Raw genomic sequence first — 27,290 nt, 5'->3', positions numbered from 1 at the left:
TGCCAAGACCCAAGAATAAAAATTGGATGTACAGCGAATTTTTAAATTTTTAATTGAGATTATCTTTAACTTTGTAATATCAAAAATTTCCATACACATTTCATTTTAATAATACTATAGGAAAAAATCAACAAGATCGAGCGCCGAAATTATAATTAGAGCAAATATTCTGTAATTCTATGGGGACGGCTGAAATATCCCGAAAAATAAAATTCCCGACTCGGTAAAACTCTCTGTCCCAAAAAATACAATTCGAAAACTAATAAATTTCCTGAACAGTTTATAATATTAACGAATTTGAAAATTCCCAAATAATAAGACTCCCCAAATAAAACTGTTTCTTAACCAATATTAATTATTTATTAAAACTACGATAATAAAATAGTGTTATCAAATAAATTTTTGTTTAATATTTAAAGTATTTAAAATTATTGTTTGAATTAAAAATTAAAATTATACAAAAAATTTTACCGACAAATTATTATATAAAAACACGTGTGTTTTAACTAACATTTTGATTTTTCAAAAGAACTTTTGTGATTTCAAAAATAATATATACATTTTCAACCAAAATATCTTACCCAGAAATATATTTTGTTTTAATTATTATTTTTAATTTGAAACATAATGTTTAAATACTTCAAACATTAAAAAAGTTGTTTCTTAGGTATAAATATTTGATTATTTCAATTTAAAAAAAAAACTGTTAAAGAAAAATGCTTTCAGCACTTGTTTATCTTGAAACGTCTGTCTATAATACTTTTTTTAAAATTAAAAATATATGTTTTCGAGACCATTTTTTTTATAATTAAAAAAAGACTGTACCGAAAACCTGGATCAAGCTTCAGATCTGAAAAAATTTAGCGATACATACATGTCAAACTTTTGTAACCTCAAACAAATTTTCTACTTGCTTTACCGTCATATTTTTCGAAGAATGAGAAAACAAGAATTCGACTTCGTAGTACGATGAGGGCAGCACCTCGATAGGGCAGAAAATGCGATGTCCTATATATATATATAATTCGCCACTCCGACGCCCCGTACCGCATCTACGTTTATAATATCTTTGCTCAAACCAAAGATATTTTACCTAGATGCGACAAGGGTCTGGTTAGGCCACATGTCACGAGAGCGGCGCTATCGTCGGATTTGTGTCTTCGGTTTTTTCCGGTACTTTTCGGCTTAATTCGGCAATGCCGCTGCGTTTAAACGGATTATTTTGACCACATGTCACGAGGCGGCACAATAAACTCAGCTTTGTTCGAGCGGGAACTTGAAATTTTTCTATTATTATGGATTATTTATTTATTCTCTGGAACTGAAAATAACTTTTCATCATTTCACTATATACTTAGTTTAGGTAATTTATTCGTATTAATTCAAACAGTTGAATATTGTGTTATATAAATTAAGAATCAGCAAGTCACTTAAAAGATGATAAAGATAATTTGGTATAAAATATAGATCTAGAAAGAATGGGATGTTTTTACCATTGTATGACCAATTTCACTGTTTTTTGTACATAAATCAATAATATTAATAGCATGGATGTAATTGAAATTATTGATTGGAAATCCTAACCTTGAAACTTCATCTTTTTATTTTTAGAATGAAAACTTGTGAAAAGCAAAAAAATAAAAAGTTTTGTTCACAGTAAAAAGAAAGTGTTAATGAAGCACCAATATCAGGGTACCATATACCTGCAACAGAAATTACTCTTGCAGTGTGAATGCTGCACCGTAATGTAGGGTACAGATACCCAATCACTTGGGTTGCAAAGTGTCCATCGCTTGGGGTACGACGTACCTACTACTTTGGGTACCACGTGTCCGCTTCTTGGGGTACGAAATGGAAAACGTCATTATCGACGTATAATCTACGCGTTCGTAACTTCGTAAATAATTTTCAAGATTTGAAATAGCCATGTCTAAATGCGTTGTTTATTATTTTGACAGCTTTGCTAATTGTACGTCATGGTCATTGAAGTTTAGCAGGTGCGTTGTTCGCACTTTGTAAAATCGAGCCATTAGGTATTTTAGCTTAGGTGGGGATATCCAAGATGTCTGCACAATGAGGGATAAACAATAATACCAAATACATGGAACTAAACTTTATTTTTATAATAACTTGGAAAATAATTATTCTTTACGAAAAGTGTATTCAGACTATTTAACTATTTAATTGAATAATAAAATTGATATTTTTTTGCAACTATGAAAAATATTTTTCTAAAGTTATAAACTAAATTGAGTTTCATCCTCTGGGATTTTATTATTGCTTGGCCCTCATTGTACAGACATCTTGCCGACTGGCGCCACAACTTGAAATACTTAATATTAGAAATCTTTAGCGCATATATAAGTGGAGTGAACCCGGCAATGGCAGAGTTATTGGCAAAATAAAAGAGATAGACAATCATTTAGCGGGATAAGTTATCTCTATCGTGAAGCGATCTGATTGGCTGTTTACCGCTCTCCTCTAAATGAAGGTTAAATAGTTTACATCTATGCGCAAGTAAAGAGCTATTTATGGAGCAAAATTGAAAAGACCAATCATGTTGCTGTGCGAGAGAGATAGTTTATCCCCCAGCCCCAATCAGTGGTGGCTGAACGCGGATATCTCTGGCATGCGCATTAGTTATTCCTGTGTATTTTTAGGTTATGTCAGGCCATTTGACAATTAAAAAATACACAAGAATCAGTTTCAATTTTTTACAAAAAAAAAAAGATTATTCAACAAAATTAGTTCAATTATGAAACAGAATATATGATTTTTTGAACAAACAAGTTAAATTCCTCACAAAATAATCAAATTTTCAACAAAAGAGTTCCATTTCTAACAAAACAGTTGATCTTTCAAGAAAATGGTTCAATTTCAGAAAGAAAGGATTAAATTTTAACCAAAAACAGTTGCATTTCCGATGAAAAAGTTAAATTTTTAACAAAATAAATTAATTTTCATACAAAAAAGAACTTTCACATAAAACAGTCCCATTTTGAACCAAATAGTTGAATTTTTCAGAAGAAAGTTGAATTTTCAATAAAACAGTTTATTTTCAACCAATAAAGATGAATTTTTATCTAAAAATCCGCCACTTCTACGAAAAAAGGTGAATTTTCAATAAAAAAAGAGGAATTTTCAACAAAACAGTTGAATTTTTGACCAAAAAAGATAATTTTGATCAAAATAGTTGCATTTCTAACCAAAAAGTTCACATGTAAACAAAATGGTCGAATTTTTAAACAAAAAATATTAAACTCCAACCAAAAACAGTGGAATTTTCAACCAAACAGTTGAGTTTTTAACCCAAAAAGATGAATTTTTTAGAGAGCAGTTTAATTTTTAACAAAAGAGTTTATGTTCAAGCAACAAAGATGAATTTGAAACCAAAAATATGACTTTTAAAAAAAATATTAAACTTTTAATCAAAAAGGACGAATTTTTTGTCCAAAAAGACAAATTTTCATAAAAAAAACTTGAATATTCGAAAAAAGATGACTTTTTAAGAAAGCAGTTTTAATTTTCGAACAAAATAGATGTGTATTTTTAAACAAAAAGATTAAATTTTGAGCCAAAAAGACAACTGTTAACAATAAAGTTTAATTTAAAAAAAAAAAGATTATTCAACAAAATTAGTTCAATTATGAAAAAGAATATATGATTTTTTTAACAAACAAGTTGAATTCTTCACAAAATAATCAAAATTTCAACAAAATAGTTTATTTAAATTTTGAATTTAACTAGATTTCATTTAATTTTTTAATTTATCTCAATTTCATTTAAATTTAAAGTTTAATTTCAAACAATCATTTTTGAAATTTCATTATAATTCTAAAGTACGAAAAGAATTTTTTTTATAATTTATTTATTCATTATCTCGAAAATTTCTCTTTTCAAATCAACCGTAAGAGAAATTAATTAATTTCAAAATAGTAATAAAAATAGAATATTTTTAGGCTCATATAACAGGCATTAGAATTTTTTTCTACGGTTATAAATCTAAAAATGATGACGTTTGGGAAATAGAATGGCCAAATACTTAAAACTCAGGCCCTTCGCAGCATTTTTTCCGAAGATTCAAAATCTCTAAGACACGCCTTTATGACAGTTTGCGCGAACTGGACGAAAATTCGTCGTTCCTGTCGATCATTCTCTCGCTGAACAGAGTATATACAAAAATGAGACAAGTCACAAAAAGACCCGAAGAACGCGCAAAATGACGAAATAGAGGCTCCTAACTTTATTTCCATAGAACCGATCCACTAAAATTTACTCTATTACCAGATACTAATCCATAGAAACTCATTGTACCTAAAAAATTATGAATTCAAATTCAAAAAAGAAAAAAATGACGACAGACAAGCAGGGCATTACACAGTAATACAAGATGATGAATTTTTAATGCAGATGAATTTCTTTTTGCATTAAATTAAGTAAGTCACTTAATTTCAACCAGAAATGGAACTTAAGTCCAGTGTCTCATATCTGATATACGAGTAATATGATAATTAACTGACAGGTATGTTGAGTTTGGGATGATTTTGATTCGCGTGCTCTGAAATACAATTTGTGCTGACAGAAAGGCGTGCGCGAAATGCGATGCGGCGATGGGCAAACACATGAACGGATTTCGGCGATTTTAGAAGAGGAGCCAAGAGATCAGTTGAGAGTAGCCAATGTGGCGTCGATAGCGCTGGATAGTAGCGATCAACACTGGAGCTCATGATAGTTGTTTCGTCAACGTTTCCTATTTTGATAGATGTACTCAGATCTCTAATGGATTTTGAGTATAAATAGAATAATGGTACATATGTGATAAAAAATATATGAAAAAGGATTGAAGATTCACCTCCTGTACCTGATAGCTTGAACCTCATTGTTCTTTTTTCTTAATAAATACTAGTTTCTGCTAAACATCGTTTATTCATTATTACAATAAACTTTCCTATAGATATAAGTACCTTGTTTAGTGTCAAAGTTCTTTTTTCCTTTTACTAATCTCATCGATTTGGAGGATAAAACAACTTAATTAATTAGTCATAAATAAATCATTTATTCAATGTTCACATTAAAAAAAATTATTTCCTAAAATTATTCAATTTTTAATATTATATTCATTCCATGTTCCTAATAACTGAACGATAGCGCATAAATGTTATGAACTTCAACAATCAGCTGACTTAACTTAACCTAGAAGTTTCATTTCACACGCACGTGTTGACGGAAAGTCAACAATCTTTCTGTTTTAAATTAATCTATAAAGTACATTTTACGTACATAAAGCAGCTAACTTTGAACCAAGTGCGTTACTTAAAGTTATGTTATCATTATCAGTCGACTTTCAACTGGCGAATGATCCTTTTGGTTTCATCTGAAAGTCAACCGCCTTTTTCTACTGAAATTCAGATTCTTGTATTACTGTGTAGGTTCCGCAAAAACATACGCGAGAATATCTGAGCACTACTTCTGGCCAGGGATTTATTCTGCGATAATTAATTATATAAAAAACTGTAAAATAGGTCAAAACACCAAACCGACTAACCGACCAAAAATAGGGCCAATGGGAGAAAGAATCGTTGATGATCCATGGACCATGATTGCTGCAGATATCATGTGCTGATAATGACACTGATTTCATGAATAAAATATCACGAGAATTAACGGAACAGTCGGGATAAGACGTACAAAAACACCAAAATACTACCCACAGACAGAGTAGGGGTCCAACGGACCCCTAATCCGACATGGCCCTACACGCTACTCATCAGCACCTGTCACGGGCTGGCTATATACTTCAATTTTGTAAATGGCAATAAACCACTTTTGATTTTATGAGAACTCTTTAATTTGTGCTCTCTCCTCGGCATTACCCCTGTAAAAAACTAAACTTTTTCGTATAGAATAGCCAATTATTCAAAGCGCCACTTGATGTGAAGGAATGAAAACTCAGTGTTGAATGACGTTAAAATAGAAGAGACTTTGCGGAATAGCTACTTTATTCAATCATTACAAATTTACAATTAAACTATTCAACTATCACCTATAATATATGAATTTATATAAGTTGTTGTATACATTGTGATGTAATTCGAAATAATTAGCAAAGCATATTGAACATATAACTTTTTTGCTACTCATACTTTGTTATGCATTTTAAAAAGGTCATTAGCATATTTTGTATATGAAGTCAGCTACCTTTCTTCCAGTATGGATACATGCTTCTACATATTGCATTATCCGCGTAAAGACATTAAAACACTCAGGTAAGAGAAAACTGTCTTCATCAGCTTAAATAATAAGAACATTAATATTTTTATTCTATGACTAAAAGAAATTTGAGAAAAAATTTAATATAATTGTGTCCTTTTCTTACTTGACTATAAGTCTCCATATTTAGTACAACAAATTTTCCAATGGTCACACGGCAATCTCGTACACATCTCACCATCATCATCAGCAACATCTTTTTCTGCTTCTGTGGCATTACGTACCAATTTGATTCGTTTCTAAAATATTAAGATTAATGATATTAATATTTATTCTTTAAGTATTTACATCTTTTGTTTTTGTAATCACGAAAAATGAATTGCCTTCAGGTAAATTAATTTTTATCTGTTTTGCAAGTCTAAGAAAGATGCATAGTGCGCTAAATTCCACATTAAAATATTTTTTATTTAACAAACAAAACGGGCGTTGAAACCTGTTCCAAAAATATCCTGACTCGAACCGTCGGGAATATTCTTTTGTTATTTCAAATAATATTGTTAAGTACTTGCTAAAAAATTATATATTCTATTAAGAAAATATTTTTTTGCATTGGTTAAGTAACAAAAAATTTTGCACAAAATACTAACATATCTATCGAGACAGATCCATTACCATTCAGCAACATTTGTCCAGCAAAGCAATCGAAAAAAAGGTGAATAGCTTGAGCCACAAAATACGTTGCGAACATGACGACCATATCAATTTGATCAATTCTCACCACAATCTGTAGAAAAGTACTGCATGAAATAATGTTTGAATCAGTGTTTTTATCAAAATAATAAATAAATTTTTAAGAAATGATATTTTTACACAGAGAAACTTCTGGTGGTAAAGTTTTATATTTAAACTTTTTTTACAAGAGAACAATAGCCAGCCAGGGTATAGCTTAAATATTGCAAAAATGACTATTTTGAATATTAAATTGTAAATATAGTAATTTTATTGGATTAAATGATTATATAATTTTATTTATAATTGGAAAAAGAAGTTTCACTTTTTGGACTAATAAAATCGGAGTCGACTCGCTGGAAGAATTATGCAAACAAACAAAAAGACAGTTTCGATACTCTCTAGAAAAGACTGTGAAGTTTACAACAGAGTCTTGTCTCGATGAACGCAAATTAAGCAATAGTAATAATAATAGACCGAAATTATAAGCGTCACACTAAAAAAAATTCTGTTTAAATCAACTAGAGTTCTAGTTAAATATGCCCTTACTATTTTTTCTGGTTAAAGTAATTAGAATTCTGATTCTTTTAATCAGAATATCTGGTTAATTTAACCAGAATTCTGGTTACTCAAACCAGAAAAAATAGAAAAGGCATATTTAACCAGAACTCTGGTTGATTTAACAGACATTTTTTGCATGTTATAAGGATTTTTTTATTTTTACTATAAGTTATATACAAAGTTATTATTATGCTTTAATTATTAATTGCCTAATTAAACTCATAATTTATTTTTTTCTATTTTTTACTTTGGCAGTTAGAAAAGACTGTATGCATATTTTGATAAAATATTTATTATAACATTTTATAATTGTAATATTTTTCGTAACGTATACATTTTTACACAGCTCCATTTGTAACTAATTCTTGGCAATATAAAAGTTTCCGACATGCAATTTGTTAGCATAGGAAATTTCAGCAGTATCAATATGATGATTGAAAAAGCAACCGAGCATTGATTTTGTGACTAAAAGGAAATTAACTTGGTCAATCATTACTATAAAATGCACAAAATAAAATTGTGGACCCAATTCAGAAAACGCCAACTTAATTGAGTAAATCTTAAAATCGCTAGCATATTTTAAATGGAAAGTGACCTGATAGAATTAGCATTGTACAGTGGATAATCTGATTTTTCGTAAGTGAACGTAGGTGCATATCTGGGCATCTAGGGGAAAGTAACATTTGGAGACTGAATTTTGGCTCAATGCCGAGAGTTGTGGAGTGCTGAACCGCGCTGTCAGCCACCTGAACACCTGTCAAAGCAACTATTCTCATTGCGATATTAGACTAAATAATTGTTAATGAGGAAACTAATTGAAATGATATTTGCCTCATTTTCAACTATCTTTCATTTAACAGTGTGTACTAGTCACTTAGAATAAAATGATAACTTCCTAATGCAATTTCCAACTGTTAGGTTGGTCATGGCCGTTGATATTTAAACTAAAGCCGGGATGTGTAGAAAAAGTCCTGACCGTCTACATATACAATTAGTTATTTTCATTTCAACCAAGAGCTAACTTCACTTTTTTGAATACAGAAAATCTAGAGGAAATTTCTTCGATCGAACAGGCATCAATTAAGATGCAGACGGTCACGACTTAGTTTTTACATCCCGGCTTTGATGGTTTGAATGTCATGTAGGTTTCGACTAACCTAAGATTTGGATATTATATTACGCCAAGTATAATTTTTATTCCAAGACAATAATAGTCACTGGTAAATAAATGCTCTGGATGAGAAAAAACAGTATGGAAATGATGCTTTGCCCCTAGATTTTCCAAATAAGCCTGTGTGGCTCAAATTTGTTGCAACTCACTTGAACACCGATTTCGGTGTACAATGGAGGATCGGCGATTTTCTGTAATCTCATGCAGCCGATGCTCCAAAAAGAACCAAGCATACGCATTGTCGATGCGTAATGAAGCAAAAAATGACGTTTCGGCTTTAAACAATTACAGATTTTTTCTGTAAGCAAATTTAAGTATTCTTCAATTTTCACTCCTAATACCTGAAAAGATTGTGGATCAATCATTGTTCTTAAAACGAGCTCAGATATCTGTCTCATTAATTGCCAGCGTTCATCATTTTCATCAACACACTGCCCTATAATAATCATGCTTATATTTTTGTTCAAATTAAACATTTCTGCTGCAGGAAGAAATATACATTTCTCTTTCAGATGTGTTTCCAAGGTCTTGTAAGGCTTGTTAATATTATAATTAAACCCATAATGAAATGCTCGAATTTTAGTGTTGAGAAAATCTAGTGTGTACATTTACGTTCATAAATGTAATGCTGTACAAAAGAGCAAAGTCATATCGTAAGAAACCTCCTACATTGTCAAATTACATTGACTGATGGGTCATTCGTTACATGGGATTCAGGTAATTAATTAAAGACTCACTCTTCTTGTACGCCTGAATGTTTTGGATCTTGAGTTGCCAGCAAAAAAATTTAATTTGAGATGTTTCGAAGTACATATTCATTTTCCTCAAATGCTTCATTGATCTGTTTATGACTAATTCGACCGATTCGATAACATGTGTTTATGGTAAAACTTTCAACTGGTCCAAAAATTGAGTTAAAAATCTGGCAGAAGACAGGGTATGCTCAAATATACTCTACCACACTTTGATACGCCTCTGTGACTACCTAGAGTAATGTTATTCTCATAATTATCAAAGACGATGAGAAGTGGCAAACACATTTGGTTGATAAAAGAAGAATTTTGTGTTCTGTGGGGACATTGATAAATATTTTTTACAACTTCTTTCTGCATATTCTAGAAATTTCAGTGTTTTAAAGTTTTATCTAAAACGCCAGGCATTTCAAAAAATTTCTTTCATACGTATATTGAACTGGTATAACCTATTCCGTCACTGAAATATATTTTCGTTTAGTTCCAGAAGGTGTGAACTGATATGAAGTCCTTTACCGCACGTAGAAATTCTGGCACGAGCGGTTATTGTTAAAAATTTTTTTTTCATAGCACTAGCCACAGTTGCCAATACATTGCCCGCTCGTAAATTCGCACAAACCGCTCGAGCTAATGGCAACAGAAGCACGAGCTTGGTAAAATTTGCGCTTGGCACGGCCCGTTCTTGGGATTGGAAAAAATCTCTCTTGTTAATTTTCAATAGTGCTTGATGTCAAATATCTCTAGCGTTTAGTGACAACCGCGGTTGGCACCCGACTCATTCGCCGCAATATACTAACTGCGCTATGAGCATCATCAGCTTATCTAGATGAATGAACTTGCATATGCACATCGTAATTGTTTATATCATCACAGTATATAATTTTTTATCACATTTAACCTCAAAAAACTTTTTACTTTTTTATGGTTAAAACAATGATAAGTAAGCGATTGGGATTAATAAAGTTAATATTTATGTGAAGAGTAACTGTATTTATGCGTTGATAATACATTTGATAAATGTAAAGAATTATGAGACATGCTACTTTCGACCACAAAAAAAATTTTAAGTTTAAACCCTACCTTACCTAACCTTCATGTACTTTTCTGACTTTTAATTTCATATTTCAAGCCCTAAAAAGTCCGATTCTAATTTAAAGTTTTGTTCAAAAATAGTTTCTTTAAATTGTATAGTGAAAATTAAAATGATCTGAGAAGATTTTGTGTGTTTGTTCACAAAAAAAGTCATTAAAAGTTGAATTTTAATATGAACATCTGAAATCTACACATTTAATTTGAAAAGTCTTTTAAAGTTATAAAAAGTTGTACAAATTTCTCTTTTCTAAATTTCCGATTAAATAATAAAGCATCTATTTCTCAATGTTATTATTCAATAAGAAAGAAAATAAGAAAAATAAATTTATTACATATTTTTCAATTAGGTAATATCAGTGAACTTTCCGGCTTGCTTGATCATTTTTTTAACTGTTGTTTCACCATGTATGAACCGTCTGAAAAGACTACCAAAATTATCAAGCCAGCAAAGTACATTTGATCGTGTCACGTTTTCCATTAATACTTTCAGCATTTGGTACTGCAGCGAATGAATCGAGCGACGAGCGCGGTTGTCACTCAACGTTAGAGCTATTTGATATCACGCGCTATTGGAAATTAACACGAGAGATTGTTGCCAATACCAAGAACTGACCGGGCTAAGCGCAACACTTGTCAAGCTCGCGCTGCTGTTGCCATTAGCATGAGCGGCTCGTGTGAATTATCGAGCGGTCAATGCGTTGAAAACTATGGCTCTTGCTATTTCAAAAAAATTTATTTTGACACTAACCGCTCGTGTGAAAAGTAGTGACAGCTCTTGCCGCGGTCGCTCCGTGCGTTTTGGTAACTTTAAGGAGGAAGGAACGAGTCATAATATTTAAATTGAGCTCAAAGTTGTTTCTCGGTTCCCATTTGACGAAAAGGTTGGGAAAATTTTTTACCTGCGTCTTTCAACTGACTGTATACTTCATTTCAAACATAATTCAGTGTCTTGTCAAATCATTCTGAAGCCTCAGCAATAATATTACGTATTCTCTTTCTCGAAATATATATGAAGGTTGATATAATTTACCGGAACATTCGACTGATGATTTATTTAATAAACTTTCTAAGATAAATTACAAGATATTTAAAACATTATTTTTGTTGATTATCCAATGTCATTGCTTCATCAAAACGACCTTTGACAGTAAGGTACGGCGCATTGGGATACACGTAAATCTGAGTGCGTTACACTGACATAATTAATGGGATCAGTATTAGTTTCAAATGAAACTTTACAAGTATAGCATACAATCATCGTGGCTGCCTAAGAATTTTTTTAACATTCACAAAATTTAATATCAACAAACTCTGACGAGAAAACAGATATGAATAAGGCAACGTTACTACACCATAACCAAACTGTGAAATAAAGTGCCACATTGAATAAGAGGCTTGCAGATATTTACAATCTAACGCGAAGAAAAGCTTAAACGCTAATTATAAGACTTTTAAACAACAAAGCGTCTTCTACTTTTTAACTTCTGCAAAAACGTACATTTCTAAAATTTGTACTACAAGTCCAATAGCAACAAAACTCGGTTAAAAGGTTTCCTTCCTACTTAGTAGTTTGTCCTTCAAGCCTTTAATAGTTTCACATAATTTTTCAGGAACCTGCCAAAAAATAAATAAATTAGGTACATTTTTGTAGAACCAAATTTCTACCATCTATTCGGTACAGAACAATCAATTAGAAATTATTTGGTTACAATTAGAAGCGATTCAAATTATTCTAAACGTTTCTCTTCTTTCAGCAGTGCTGTATTTTCTGACTACGTTTTCGTCAGTACTTCCTTTGCTTTTTCTTCCTGCACTATCTCGCTCAACTAGTAAGTAAAACAAATGAATTACAATTCCATCTTGAACTTTCACAAATGTAGAAATGTTTCAGGATAGGGTAGGATGAAATAGGACAGGATATAATACAATAGGTTCGTATAGGTTTACATAGGATACGTTAGTACAGTACACACGGCGGGCTTGGATTAAGTTCAATCCAAAAGGGCTTGCACCTCTCATTTTTCTTCTGCAATAAATTACATTGATGCTTTACGACTATTTTGGGACCAAAAAGAAAACAATCGCTGGAGGGATTGATGGATAAACTTTTATTTTTTTATTTTCAGGTTAATGTCTACTTTTTGTAAAAATAACTCCAAAGTGGTGCTTCTTTGGTTTAAACTCTGTAGTTCGGCATCGAAAAAGTATCTAAACGCTGAGCATCTTTGAAATTCCAGGACCCATTACAATTTTAGAAAGAATTTGAAAAATTACAGTTTCTATTAGTTTTATATATATTTATCCACTTTCGAGCATGTGAAAAACTTTAATCATTTCTTAAACATATCCATGAAAAAATATTTTCTTTTAGAAATTTATTTCGATTTCAATCAAAAATAATTCAGGCATCACAATAACTGAACAAGCAGATGAAGTACGAATGAACAAAAACATCATTTTTATTATATGGTTAATATTAACAATTTAAATATTCTATGAAAAAAGGAAATCTTTGACAGCAGCGGGTATACAACATTTTACACTAAAATGTCAGAAAAATATTACAAATATACACCATTTAAAAAGAGTGAAGGCTATTGTCCTCGCAAAGGGCTCGCTGTAGTCTGACTGAGTGTTCAGGATGTTGTATAGAGATTTCGTATTTTGTCCAAACAGATGAAAAATCTGAGTGTACAGTCTCCATCACTTAATTGCTAAAGAATCCGAGGCCGGTCTGAATTTCAGTGCAGAAATCAAGTACGTGGAAAAGCATTGTATGCACTTTTGGTATTGCAGAGATATCTAGTTCTAAGTATCTTTTACTGAAAGCTAAAATTATATTCTCAATGCGGGGATCGAGAACTTCACTAAGGCATGCGAGTACATCATCTTGTAAAGCCTCAAAACCTCTATCATATTTCAAGCCTCCTAAATGGCGAGACCGAGAACGCAGTAAGTCGATATTCCCAAAAAAGTCTTGCTTGAATTACCATAAAAAGATGGACTTCCATGAGTTATCTCGCGTTGGACATTGCACGATTGTGCCCATATAAGAGCATCTTCTTGAATTCAATTAATAAATGAGTAAATAATTTATTTACCACACCAAGCATCAGGTGTAATTCAGGCGTTGGGATAATATGGAGAAAAGTTCTATCTTCCTGAGCAGTGATGAGAGAAGGATGAATACAATTTTTGTCTGTTTTTTGACACCTTCTGCTTCGAATTAATCTCAATAATTTTTAATTGTATTTCAAATTCTGCGAGTTCGCCTTTCATGGCATACCACCACATGCATGGTAATACACTACTGTACGAGATGATGCCCCTCATGATGTTAACGAGTTTCTAGTCAGTCGCCATTCTTCCTTCGAAATGATTAATGTTGATTGCAGCCCACAACTGGGATACATGGGTATCATTTTTCTGGGAGTATCTTGCCAATGCAAGTACCAGCAACTGTTGATGCAAGAATCCTTAAAGAAGAAACTACTTGCTCATATCTTTGACGATGATCTTCCAATTTTTCTTTCTCATTAGTACATTGGATAAAAGACATACCTTGAAAAACCCTCCTTTTCCCACAATCCCAGACTTCAAATGAACTTCGGACACTTCTCGTGTGTTTTTGGCATGCCTAATGAAGCCCTCTAGATCGGTTCAATAAGCATTAATTTCGGCTGCTGCAGAGACCTTATCCGCTTTGACATCAATAAAATCAAAATTCTTAACGACAAAATAATTATCCACACAATCGCTTTTGGCCGATTGCTTTTTCTTCAAATATGACTGAACAACTTTAATGTTTTTAGTAGCCAAACAAAAAGCTGCAGCGATTCCAATCGTCTTATTTTGGCTAAGATTAACTTTGTTTAGAATTTTTAAAAAGTCATCTGTGGAAAGAAGCGGACGCTTTCGCGATTTTTTATCACTTTTTGTACCGGCAGCGATCTGAAGAGGCTGGCCTCCACGTGGCTCAATCAGCGACAGAGCTTTAGTCTTTGTTCCATTTTCTTCATTTATTTTCTGCTTTGATATTGATAAGACTACTTGTACTGAAACGATCCTCTCTGTCAGATTATCTGAAAGTGTAGTTAAATTGAATTTATGTGATATTCCTCGCCCAATCAAAGCAAAACAACAAATGCAGCGATTTTTAACGGAATTGGCTTTATCTGAAAAAGAAGTTCTTGGCTAGGTTGGGTAAAGAATGAGCGTCGGGAAATTTGAAAAATTTGCAGATTGTAAGTTTCTTGATATTTGACAAACATGACAAGCACATAAACTATTGCTGCTCAGTCCTGCGGATATTCTTAATGGTTCAATATCCGAACAAACTGGTAGTTTCATGCTGTTTGCAGCTTCTTGTACGCGGTATAAGTTCCGTTTACAATTAGCGCACATAAGAAGAGGTAATCTGTTATATGTAGCATCGTACTCAAACATATTTGCTATGCGATCTTTCAGTTTTCCATGCATGAGCATAATTTTCTTTGCTTTTTTTAAGCACAACAGAAAAATCTTACGGTGATTTTCTTCATGGATTTTTGCTTTCGGCATATTGCTGTCAACGATAGTACATTGAAATTTTCACAGCCACATTGAAAAAATGAAAAACAGGCTATAATCTAGTATAACAAATGAAGAGCCCGCGGTCTCAACTTGTTAGCTGATATTTCAGAAATGTTACAAGCCGAAGAAAAATCGTTCTTATTTTTGCAATTTTCAATATTTTGTAAAACTGTACAATGTTTTTCGTTCATTTACTAAAGGAAAATAATACACGTTTGCTGTATAATACTTGAATCAAAATAAAGAGTTGTATGGCAATTGAAAGCTATTTATATGTTATATACAAGGGGTTCAACGGTCTCAGCATGTTATCTGCAGTGTTATATCGCTGTTTTTTCAATGTTTTTCCTGGGCTTGCTTGTTGCTGCGTTGTTTCTCAAACTGCGGACAAGTTTTATATGTCAAAATGTTTGGAATCGCAAGCCGAACATAGATGTGCTTGCAAAAATTTTAAATAGTTTATTGCGAAAATCTGTTAAGTGTTAGAAATCGAGACGCGTCGCTCACACTCGCCTTTACATTGATCTGTAGACGACAACATCGAAGATGGCGTGAAAGTAGCCACAAAATACTTTCTGCACACGCAAAAACATATTTATTAGGCAGTCTGATAATTACCTGAAAATTCTAAGATATGGCATTAGTATTCACTAATGTGAAGCATTTTCGTCGAGCTTGATTCTTCAAATGACGCCTGTCAAAATTTCAGCCATTTATGTTCACGCATTTACAACTTACAGCACTGAGAAGCGACTAACCTCCGAGTTTTTTTTAATATGTAAAAATATGAGTTTCGAGTTTTGATCAAACACTACTATCTTCGCAAGAAAGCGATATTCGAGACCAAGGTCAAGCTGGATAAGTATTACCCGGACTCTGCACCGTCGATTGGAACGATTCATAAGTGGTTTACCGAGTTTCGTTGTGGCCGTACAAGCACAGTTGATGCTGAACGATCTGGGCGCCCAAAAGAGGTCACTACACCAGAAAATGTCGAAAAAAACCATGATATGATGTTGAATGACCCCAAAGTGAAATTGAGAGAGGTAGCTAATGCTGTAGGCATATCATTGGAACGTGTGGGCAACATCGTGCATTCAGTTTTGGGCATGAAGAAGCTCTGCGCGCGATGGGTGCCGCGTTTGCTCACAGTGGACCAAAAACGAATTCGTGTGACAACTTCCCAGCAGAATTTGGCATTATTTTCGCGTAAGCCGACCGAGTTTTTGCGCCGATTCATAACCATGGATGAAACCTGGATCCACTACTACACTCCTGAGTCAACGCAACAGGCAAAACAGCGGGTTCAACCGGGCCAAAGTGCTCCGAAGCGTCAAAAAACGCAATAATGGGTCGGAAAGGTTATGGCCTCCGTATTTTGCGATGCACATGGCATAATATTCGTGGACTATCTTGAAAAAGGTAAAACCATAACCGGAGCATACTATTTATCATTATTGGACCGATTGAAAATCGAAATCGCCGAAAAACGACCGCATTTGAAGAAGAAAAAACCGCTTTATCGTCACGACAATGCGCCTGTTCATTCATGCTTAGTTGCACAAGCAAAATTGCATGAAATCGGCTTCTAATTGGTTCCTCAGCCACCGTATTCACCGGACCTGGCCCCCAGCGACTATTACTTGTTCCCTAACCTGAAAAGATGGCTCACCGGTAAGCGTTTTTACTCAAATGAGGAGCTTATAGCTGAAATTGAGGCGTATTTTGGAGACCTTCCGATCGAGTACTTTTCGGACGGTATCAAAAAATTAAAAAATCGTTGGACACGCTGTATCGATCTAAAAGGAGAGTATGTTGAAAAATAAAACCGACTTTGGCCAAAAAAACGTCTCCGTGTTTCATTTTTCAGGGACTTATCAGACTGCCTAGTACATACACACTATATGTGTCTCACTGGCCTATTCTACGAGGAAAATTAGCCGTTGTGACAAAATGCACGGATTTCCTATAATACGCCATAAGTAGTTAACAGGTTTAGATCGCGGACTTATGCTCTAGGTACCAAAATGTGCTTTTCGAAAATCCATTTTTAAAAAACTGAAAGGAAGTTTGTCGTTTCGCTTTTGGGATATTAACTGCTTATGACAAGTGGCAAGAAATGCGCTACGAGTACGCTTTAAACTTTTAAAAGAAAACTTATTGTTATAAATATATTTAAGAAATTATTAAAGTTTTTCAGGTTTATGAGTGATTTCATGTACTTTTATTATTATAAGAGCCACTTTTAATGCGATACGCAGTAGAAATTCGCTTTTAAAAAAAAATTTACATTTTAGCGAACTTTCACAAAAGCTAATATTCTTCAACACGCTATAACTTTGGACATATGCAGAATATAATATTGGGATGTATTTTTTATTTTCTTGAAAAAAAGTCTTTTTCAACTTTCATTGAGTTTTTTTTGTCTACAGTGCACAGGGAATATACTATTTCACAAAAAATAAAACCAAAGTTTTTTTGTGTGAATTTGTTTAGAAAAATATAATTTATGATCGCTGTAACTCCTAAACTACATAAGATAAAATCTTCTTTTATTTTAGTTGAACGAGAAATTTCCCAGCGGGCACGCAATTTAAAAACGATTTCAGAACTGCTAAAGCAGTTTTGAGGACTTCAGGTTTAAAAGACGTTTTTAGAACGTCCAAAACAAGTTCTAAGTCAGGCCATAAAACGTCCAAAAAACGTCCGATGTTCCAGATATGTCCTAAAAACATCCTTGGAACATTGTATGTTTTTAGAACGTTATTTGACATGACTGAGCACGTTTTAGGATGTTCTAAAAACGTCTTATGACAGTCGTACCAACTGGGTTAATTAACTATAATTTTTTTTCTAACAAATTTAAAGTAGCATGCTCTGCAGGCGAACAATATTTATAAAACTAATGAATATTTTAATTTTTCAAACTTATTTAAAAATGTTAATGGTTCAAAGAGTTCCAAAGATCTTTAACGTCGAGATACTTTTTTTCGACGCCGAACTACAGAATTTAAGCTAAAGAAGATCGACTTTGGGGTTACTTTTACAAAAATATACACAATAACCTAAAAATAAAAATAAAAAATTAGGTTTATTCGACAATTCATGCTTTTTTTCTTTTTGTTCTTAAAATGATAGTAAAATACCACTGTAATGATTTCAGAGGAAAAACGAGATGTGCAAGCCCTTTTAGGTTGAACTTAATCCAAGCAGTGAAAGGGAAACTATACATTTCGATCAATTGTAATACAGATATTGGCATCAAATGAAAATGGTTATATACTATCCTTTAATGTTGATAATAATATGAGTTAAACCCTATCATGAACATCTCGGAATTTATTTTTATTAAGACCTTCCAACTGACGGATTAAAACTTCCTCAATGGTATTTAACCTTTCAAACCACAAGAAACTTTTCTGTATTTGCAGTTTTTTAAATTCTAGCTCTAACCTAATCTATTTCAACACATTACAATTTTTTCAATTTTATTTAGTGAAATCTTAAAATTTAGATATTTTAAGAAACTTTCCAATTGCATGGTTTTTAAATTGAAAGTATTTATTTAAAAATAAAAAAAAGCTAAAAATATAATGTCTCTAAAATGAGCAACTAAAATTCAAATTCTGCGACTGCGATTTCCAATTCGGAATAGCTCAATTTTGAAATATTTTAAACCCAACAATGCATTTTTGTTTGCAGTTAAATGACTTGGAATATTTTACTATGTACATTATTAAATTACAAACACTTGTGAATTGAAAATCAACGTTTAAATAATGCGACTGAAAGCGTTTCTTCATTATTTTTTTTTTAAATATCCTCATGAAAAAGAAATTCACTTTCATTTCCGACTGGTTCCAGTCTTAAATATTCCCGTTCATTTCCCTTATTGCTGGATTAACGGCTACCCTGCATGTAAATCAGGTATATTTTTTGGAAATATAATAATTTACCTACAAGAGTTAAAATAAAATATTCAAAAAATAAATTATTAATATCAGCAGCAGTTAACTCACAGCCTTGAAACAGGTATTTTTAGTTAGCTTTAATATTTTCTTTTGCCTGAGCGTAGTCATCAACCGTATTTCTAAAAACTTCAACTTCGGGTGTGTATTTTCCCAACACAGTAAAAAAAAGGATCAATTTTGTTACAGAGCATTTTGCTCCAGCGATCATTTGGCTCTCGAGATCATAATGATTTTACATTCGGATCAATTTTATCTCATTTTTAATTCATTTATCAGACTAAACTAAACCGCCGCCATTTCTTGGCGCCGGTGTCATAACGACATAACCTAGAAATGGTATCTAACCGCACGCAAGTGACAACTACATTTAGCAGGTGATATTTTCTAATATTAGATTACGTTTTTTTCAACTTTTCAAGTACACTTCACAATCAGAAACCATAAAAAGCTTAAAAATGAGCTAAAGTATTTTAAGAGCGTCAGCTATCTTGGTTTGACATCATACATGATCCCGAATCAGATCATTATGATCTCAAAAGTTGATAATTCACTTCAGTCGATCAAAATGCTCTTGAATTCGGTATCATTGTTGTTTCATATCAAAATAATATTGATTTCGGTATCATTTTGAACACTTTTTTTTACTGCGAATGGGCATACAAGTCCGAAATTTGTCTTATGAAAGGCTTTTCACATACGTCTTAAGAGGACCTTTTAAAGCCATGGAAAGATCCAAAAGATACCTCAATTCTGTTAAATGTATAGCAATAGTCTCGAAAACATGATGAATGAAAAATCTCTCATAAAAATTCGATTCGAGGTATCGAGTGTTTGTGAAGTACTTCAATCACGATGGTATAATAAGGAGATCTAACTTCGTTTCGCCACTTGGCAATAGAAACATTACCGTAAGTGGTAGGCACATTACAGAAAGATTTAAAATTTTCGCGCGCAGGTGCGCAGTTGTCCTCTTCCTATACATGGAAAAGTGTGCGGAGTCCGTTCAATTATCCCCCAGGTGTGGTTACTAAACCAGGCCTGAGGTCTGTGGTGAATAACATCCCGTCACTGGCCGGCATCGGCCATTTTTAAAGTCCGAGCCACGTGCTCGATTTCCCACGCGTTGTGTACTCCGCCTAAACTCTTTAATATAAATTTGTTGTAAAAGACATTGCTGAGGCATGGTCTCGAGCAATGAAATGTTCAGTGGTCTGGGGGAGCACTTTTGGAAACCGTAAACGACCCACTGACACCCATCCCCACGCAGGACCTTGAAAATGGCGCGAAAGCTCTTATGTTCCTAAAGAATAAGGATTCTGATGGTTACCGTGTAGTGCCCGCGAAACGTGAAGGACAGAGAGGAGTTGAAAATCGGATCTCGCGTCCCAGTTGTCCCTTCCAGATGATGAGTCAGAAGACATGGATACCGTTGACATGTGTTCTTCTTCATCAACCCCCGCAGATGAGAACATAATTCTCGAGACACAATTGTCAAACAGCTCTGCAGGAGCTTGGAGTGTTTTGCCAAACCTTACTAACCCTAACCTCAACCTGAATAGTCTCCAACTCTCTCAGACAAGGAAAATTAAGCAACCCTCCCAACTGCGGTACAGCGTTTTTGAAAAAGGAGAATGCCCCATAATCGTCCAGCGTAACCCTAATTCAGAGAATGCAAAAAAGGATCTTGCTCCTGACACTTGTGGTCGTATGCTTCAAAAGCACTTTCTAGGCCGGATCAACGACGTCCGTAGCAGCGGCTTTGGAAAACTAAAGATTTTGGCAAAGTCACATAGAGCGGCTAATACCTAATTATTGTCCCCTCTAGCCTCATGACGCTTTACACGGAATCTTTGAATCCGAAATCGTAGAGAATCTCGAGATCCTTGGTTCATTGAGAGGCACAACTAAGGTTATTCGAGCTCTACGACTTAACAGAAAAACAACCGAACCTGTCACCCAGAAAATTAAAATAATCCCTTTTAAAACAGTCCTGATTACCTTTGAAGGTACAGCTGTCCCAGAAAGAACATGTATCTACATGGCATTATTTCCGGTCAAACTCTACAACTCGGAACCAAAAATTTGCATCAAATGCCTCAGATTTGGTCACATTTGCAAGCACTGCAGATCCAGTGCGCGCTGCAAGCGCTGCGGCTCTTCAGAAGAACATACCGAAATGAAGCCATACCCTAACGCGAGTAACCCTCCAAAATGTGCGAACTGTGGCGGAGACCACATGCCCTCCCATAAAAAATGCGCCGAATTTTTATTTCAGGCAGAGCTACGTGTTTTTGCAACAAAATACAAACTGTCCTTCATAGAAGCCAAGTCTATCCTCAGAGCTGGCAAAGGAGCCGAATATACCTCTTGCTCCCAGCCACTTCCCCACTCCTTACTCTCAGACACTGACAGCACTTACCTTTCCAGAGAAACCCAACCCCCCTCTGACATCTGCATGGAAACAAACAGACTGCCATCCAAAATCCAAGCAGCCCCCTCCTTGGAATGCCCACACTGTTAAAAAAAATTAAATTTAATATACCCATGTGTGTTAAAATTAATATATGAAGTATATGAAATCGCCATTAAGAGCGCGTAACTTAAATTTCATATACATTCTTTCTGTTAACCAACAATAAAATTGGACTATAAGTCGAAAAGTTCAATTAAGCAAATAAATAACAGACTTAACCTACAATTAATTGTATTCCCCTTAAATTTTGACCATTTAGAGCAAAATTAGGAAAAATTTTACCCGTACATTGTACTTTCATTATAAATAATAACTGAGTCTACGAATTCTAGATTATTAAGTTCATTGGGAATATTTAACAAGATTCAAAGAAATGAAAGCAGGTTGAGTTTTCACGCACATTGCTATACTGAACTGTATAATAAATTTAATACACATGTATATTAAATTCACTACACCAATGTATGTTAAATTTCAGTAGCGGTAGTGTAGTAATGTATATTAAACCTCATACAGATTTATCTAACAGTGCAACTCTAACCGTCATCTCGAAGAGGCTCAAACTCATCCTATTCTCACCTCCATAACAATGGTAGAATTCGCAGCCTTTTTCCGAACGGCTTTGCCCTTCATCAACAAGTTCTCTCCCCTCCCGCCATACTCACCTACCCCAGTCCTCCCTCTTTACCCTTCCCCTACCCTACCCCATCTCCAAAATCTTTCATACAAGTCCCTCGGTCTGATCAGGCTCATAAACCTGGTTTAAATGAATCCAGGTTTTCGATCATCAACGGGACTCTATCTGCTTTGATGAACTTGGTGGAAGTTATAGCCACGGGTCCTCTTAAAACGGACGAAAGCCAAAATATCTTAAATTAAGTCCCTAATTGTGTGAATCTTCTGACTAAAGCATTACTTGCTAATGATGGCTCAGCTAAATAGATTAAGAATTGTCCAGTGGAATTGCTGGGGTGCCTTGAATAAACAAGGCGACCTATCAAATATCCGTGACGATTTTGATGTCCTGCTTATGTCTGAAACTTTTCTAAAACCTGACTCTAAACAAAATTTTAAAATTAAAGATTTCAACAACATCAGAGCAGATAGGCTGTCGAACAGCCGCGGTGGCTTGGCCATTGCCGTAAGAAGGGAACTCACATTTTCTAGAATCACTTCTGTGCTTAGTCTTGAGAACAAACTAGAGACACTTGCAATCTCAGTAGAGACTTTCGTCGGTGAGCTGCTCATTGCTTCTTTATGCAGAGTGCCTGCCTCTGTTAACTTTATCACATCAGAGACGTGGACTAGACTGTTCAACTCTATTTAAAATATAAACTCCACCTCAGTTTTTATGGCTGGAGACTTAAATTGCCATAACTTATTTTGGGGAAGGTTACCCAATTTCAACGACGGACTGGAGCTCTGCTTCGCTCTAGGCCGGACAGATTTGATTTCCCTAAATGCCAGAGAACCCACCTACCGCACTAGGCCTGGTCCTACCGCACTTGGATTGGTCTATCCTACCGCACTAGGATTGGTCCACCTTTGATTCTCACCTCACGGTATCAATATTCCAAAAGGAGGATGTTTTTAACTCCCAATTGATAAATTGTCTCACTAAATATGAAGCCTTCGTTAAAAGCATAGATGAAGCAGTCACTAGTTCATGCCCTCCCGTTAAACATATAAGAATCGCAAATTACCCCAATTCTTGAAAGAAAAATTCATCCCGGCTCCTTGGTGGGATGAAAACTGTGACGCGGCAGTCAGAGAAAGGAGGGAGGCCCTGGCTTCTTTCAGGAGATGCAGAAATTATTTAAATTACATCAATCTAAATAGAGTAGAGGCAAAAACAAGGCGCACACTCAATGCTGCTCGAAGAAGCAATTTTCGAAAATTTTGTGACTCCCTAGATAGAACTACCCCCGTTTCTAGAGTCTGGCGTGTCATTGAATGTTTCAAAAATAAATACACCCAGCCTGCAAATGCTTTCTACTCAGGAGATAAGGAAACAATTAGAAACCTCCACGCTTTAGCGCAGGATATGTTTCCAGCATCGGTTTTCTTCGATTCATTTCCTGATAATGATACCTTTCAGAACAATGAATTCTTAGAGGCCCCTTTCATGATGTCCGAGTTTTCCATCGCCCTGACTTCGTCAAAAATTAAATCCTCTCCAGGTTTAGATAAAATTGATTACAATATCATATTACAACTTCCTGAACAAGTCCAGGCAGCTCTTCTCAAAATATACAATGAAATTTATCTATCTGGTTCCTTTTCAAACTTTTGGAAAGAATTTCTTATTTTCTTCGCTGCGAAATCAACCCCAGGAAAATTCCGTCCAATCACGTTAGCTTCATAGTTTTGTTCAAGGTGATGGAAATACTAATTTACAACCGACTTTCATGGTATGTGGAACACAACCATCTTTTATCTCCTGATCAGTTCGGTTACAGGAAGAGAAGATCTTGCGCTGATAATCTTTCTATCATGCCAACCGAAATTCTTTCGGGCTTTGCCAATGGCAAGGTAGTCGCGGGCCTATTCCTGGTTATGAAAGGTGCTTTCCCTAGTGTCATTCCCCAAATTCTTATTGAAGACCTTAAAGAAATCGGTGTTCCCTGCCAACTGGCTAGATTTGTATATAATTCCATATCTTGCAAAAATGTTTTATCCAAAATCAATGGTGACCTGGTGAGCCCCTGTCGCAGTACAGTAGGTCTTCCACAAGACTGTATCCTCAGCCCGATAAATTACTCTATCTATACTAGGAAAAATCGCTTACTCGTCCTTAAAAATGCCAGTATTGTTGAATTTACAGATGACATTGCCATATTTTGTCAATCTTCTGATTCAACGATCTGTATTCGATCCCCACAACAATACCTTAATGCACTTGCAATTTTTTTAGAGCAAAGAGGATTCGAGGTTTGTCCTGAAAAAACCAAATTGGTTCTTTTTAATAGACGGAATATTGATACCTCTAACCCAGCATACACCCTATCATTAAGTAACATTCTTATACCCCCTTCCCCCATATTAAATTTCTCGGAATTATTCTAGACTTCAAATTTTCTTTCCAATTTCACTTTCTATACTTATGCGATAAAATTAGGAAAATATTGAACATCTTAAAGGTTCTGAAGGGCACCTGGTGTGGCGCAGATCCAACCATCCTTAGGATGGTCTATGTCTTCCTCATCAGAAGCAGTCTGGAATATGGATCACATGTTTTTAACTTCGTGTCTCATAAATACTTTGAAAAAATTTTAAAAATTCGTAATGAAGCTCTAAGATTAGTCGTCGGTTACAGGGGCACCCTTATTAACGTTATGATGGTAGAATGCTGTGAACCTCCATTCAAAAAGGATTCTCTTTTTTGGTCAAAAAATACGTTATTAGAACATTGTCAGACGAAAACCGATTACTTTCTCCAAACATTAACACAGCCATAGGTCGACTAATTCAAAAAAGCCCCTTCTCAACACACGACTTTCGAGACCCGGTAGAAAATGAGTTCCAGAAATACGTCCACCTTTATACAGACGGTTCAAAATCAATACCTAAAGCAATAGCTGGTTGTGCTCTGGTATGCCCAGATGCTCAATTGGTTCGAATGTGGAAACTGTCAGATTTTGCCTCTATTTTCTCGATTGAAGCTATAGCCATACTCTATACTCTAGATTACATTATCCAAAACCGGTTTTCTAAATCAGTAATTTTCACGGACTCACTAATTGTTCTAAAGAGTATTGCCAATAAATGTCCTGCTTCCATAAATTCTTATTTGATTTTTATTATTAAAAATCGGTAAGCAGTTCTAGAGAAACTTAAATGCGTAGTCTCCCTAGTATAGATTCCTGGACATAAGGGTATATCAGGAAACGAAGCAGCAGACGTGGCAGCTAAAACAGCAGCCAAAGAAGCCTTCTTTCTCAATATCCCCCTTCCTTTCTCTGACTTCTTTGGCTTTGCTTGAAAAACTCTCGACCAAATTTGCCACAATTACTTTACAGAAATAGAAAAAAATAAGGGTGTTCTTTTCACCCAGCGTTACTACAAATTCAGTAAAAAAAACCTTGGTTATCACCATTCACTGTCCCTAGAGAGTGGATAGTCTCCCTATGTCGCATGAGAAGCAATTACTATGCCTTGAACGCGAGCCTTGCTCGGAAAAATATAATACCTTCTGGAGGATGCCACTGTGATCCTGAAGTTGACGAAGATCTAGACCCCATTCTATGGGCTTGTCCCAGATTCGAAGCCTATAGATTGGAACTAACCAAAGCCATATAAAAAATTCTTAAATATCCTCCCCCTTTTTGTTCCTATCAATTATTGGCTAACCCATCCATTAAAACTGCCAGCCATTTATTTAAATTCTTGAAGAAAGCAAATCTCAAAATCTGAACACACTTCAATCTTACCTCGGCCGCCTTGTGCGGGGGGAGCCTCTTTCTATCGCATGGTTCTCCCCGCATAGAGCAGCCTTCACATTATCTTTTGAATTTTACCGCTTTGCTACATGTGTCGGGAAACCGGGCCGGTTGCCTTCTCCTGCGAGTTGCGCAGTTGAGTCCTGCCCGACACTATGTTTCAGGTATCTCGGGAGTGCGATCCGCGAGTGGATGTGTTTTCACTACGAAGTGAGTTTTTCGAGTTTTCCGAGTGGAGTTCTCTCTCGAATTAAGTGTGGACTCCCCGAGGGGGTTCGGCTTCTTGACTGCTATCAAGCAGCCATCTGTTATCGGTGTTAATTGCCTGGACGCTAAAGAAAAGCTCTGCTTTCAAACAGCATAACCTTTAAAGCGGCCGGCGCGCCGCGCGCGTGCTCACAACTTTGCGCGGGAAACTTACCTAGACGGAGGCATGGCCTCAAACAAGGATCCACCAGAGCCTCTGGTAAGTAATCAAAACACCGACCCCACGGCAAACCAACCCAGATGTTTTTAAAGACGCCGAATGCCTCTTTACGATGAGGAGATCGAAACGACACAAGACAGAAGACAGTGACATTACAAACGCTCATTCTCAACTCATCCCGAAGGACAATGACTCTCAACTTATGGACCACTCTGACCTTAACAGTACTGACACGATCACCGGAACACAGACTTATGACGCTTACAAAACAAGCAGAAACTCACAAAAGACAACAGACATTCAGCAATGGCCCCCGTACCCAGCCTATTCTCGAATATCGTTATGAAGAAACTGAACGGGGATCGTGTAAGGTGATTGTAGAATGCCTTGCTAACTATGACCTCGCGGATAAAGAACTTGATAGATTTAAATATGTGAAACTTCTCAATAACGCGTTTAAGAATTCTATCGTAGATGTTAAAAGCTCCGGATTCGGTAAACTGTCAGTCATGGTTAAATCAGCCCGCGAAGCCAATATAATTCTAAGTGACAAATCCCTTAAGAACATGGGTTTGTGGGCATCCATCCCATCATATTTTGTCACCTGTCAACGTGTCGATACCCTCACCCAGTCGATAAAGAGTAGCGATTTACAATGCCTCAACGACCGTAGAGCCTCACGTCTCATCAGTTAAAATCTGCTGGAAATGTCTCCGATATGGACATATCAGCAAACGATGCTTAACATTCGTTGAGGCTAAAGCCATCCTCAGACCCAGGAAACCCGAAAAACAAGCTTATCATGACTCCCGCTTCAACGCGAATAACTACCCTGGACTCAGAAACGTTCCTCCGTCGATTACCCCCGCGTACTCTCCCCCGTTAGTTTTATC

General features: G+C 35.1%; 1 protein-coding gene across 1 annotated transcript in view; it reads right to left on the bottom strand.

The window, feature by feature from the left end:
* Positions 1-6,090: 6,090 nt before the first annotated feature.
* Positions 6,091-27,290, bottom strand: part of LOC117173834 (odorant receptor 82a-like) — a 132,943-nt gene continuing 111,743 nt past the window's right edge. The window contains exons 7-9 of the mRNA XM_033362478.1: positions 6,858-6,994; positions 6,377-6,509; positions 6,091-6,290 (exon numbers count right to left, since the gene is read on the bottom strand). Of these exons, the coding sequence (XP_033218369.1) occupies positions 6,237-6,290; positions 6,377-6,509; positions 6,858-6,994 (324 nt within the window). The 3' untranslated portion in view covers positions 6,091-6,236. The remainder of the gene's footprint in view (positions 6,291-6,376; positions 6,510-6,857; positions 6,995-27,290) is intronic.

Source organism: Belonocnema kinseyi, chromosome 5 (genome assembly GCF_010883055.1).
Source record: "Belonocnema kinseyi isolate 2016_QV_RU_SX_M_011 chromosome 5, B_treatae_v1, whole genome shotgun sequence".
In the NCBI taxonomy this organism is placed as follows: domain Eukaryota; kingdom Metazoa; phylum Arthropoda; class Insecta; order Hymenoptera; family Cynipidae; genus Belonocnema; species Belonocnema kinseyi.
Note: the sequence above shows the minus strand (reverse complement) of the source record. Positions and strands in the feature narration are given on the sequence as shown.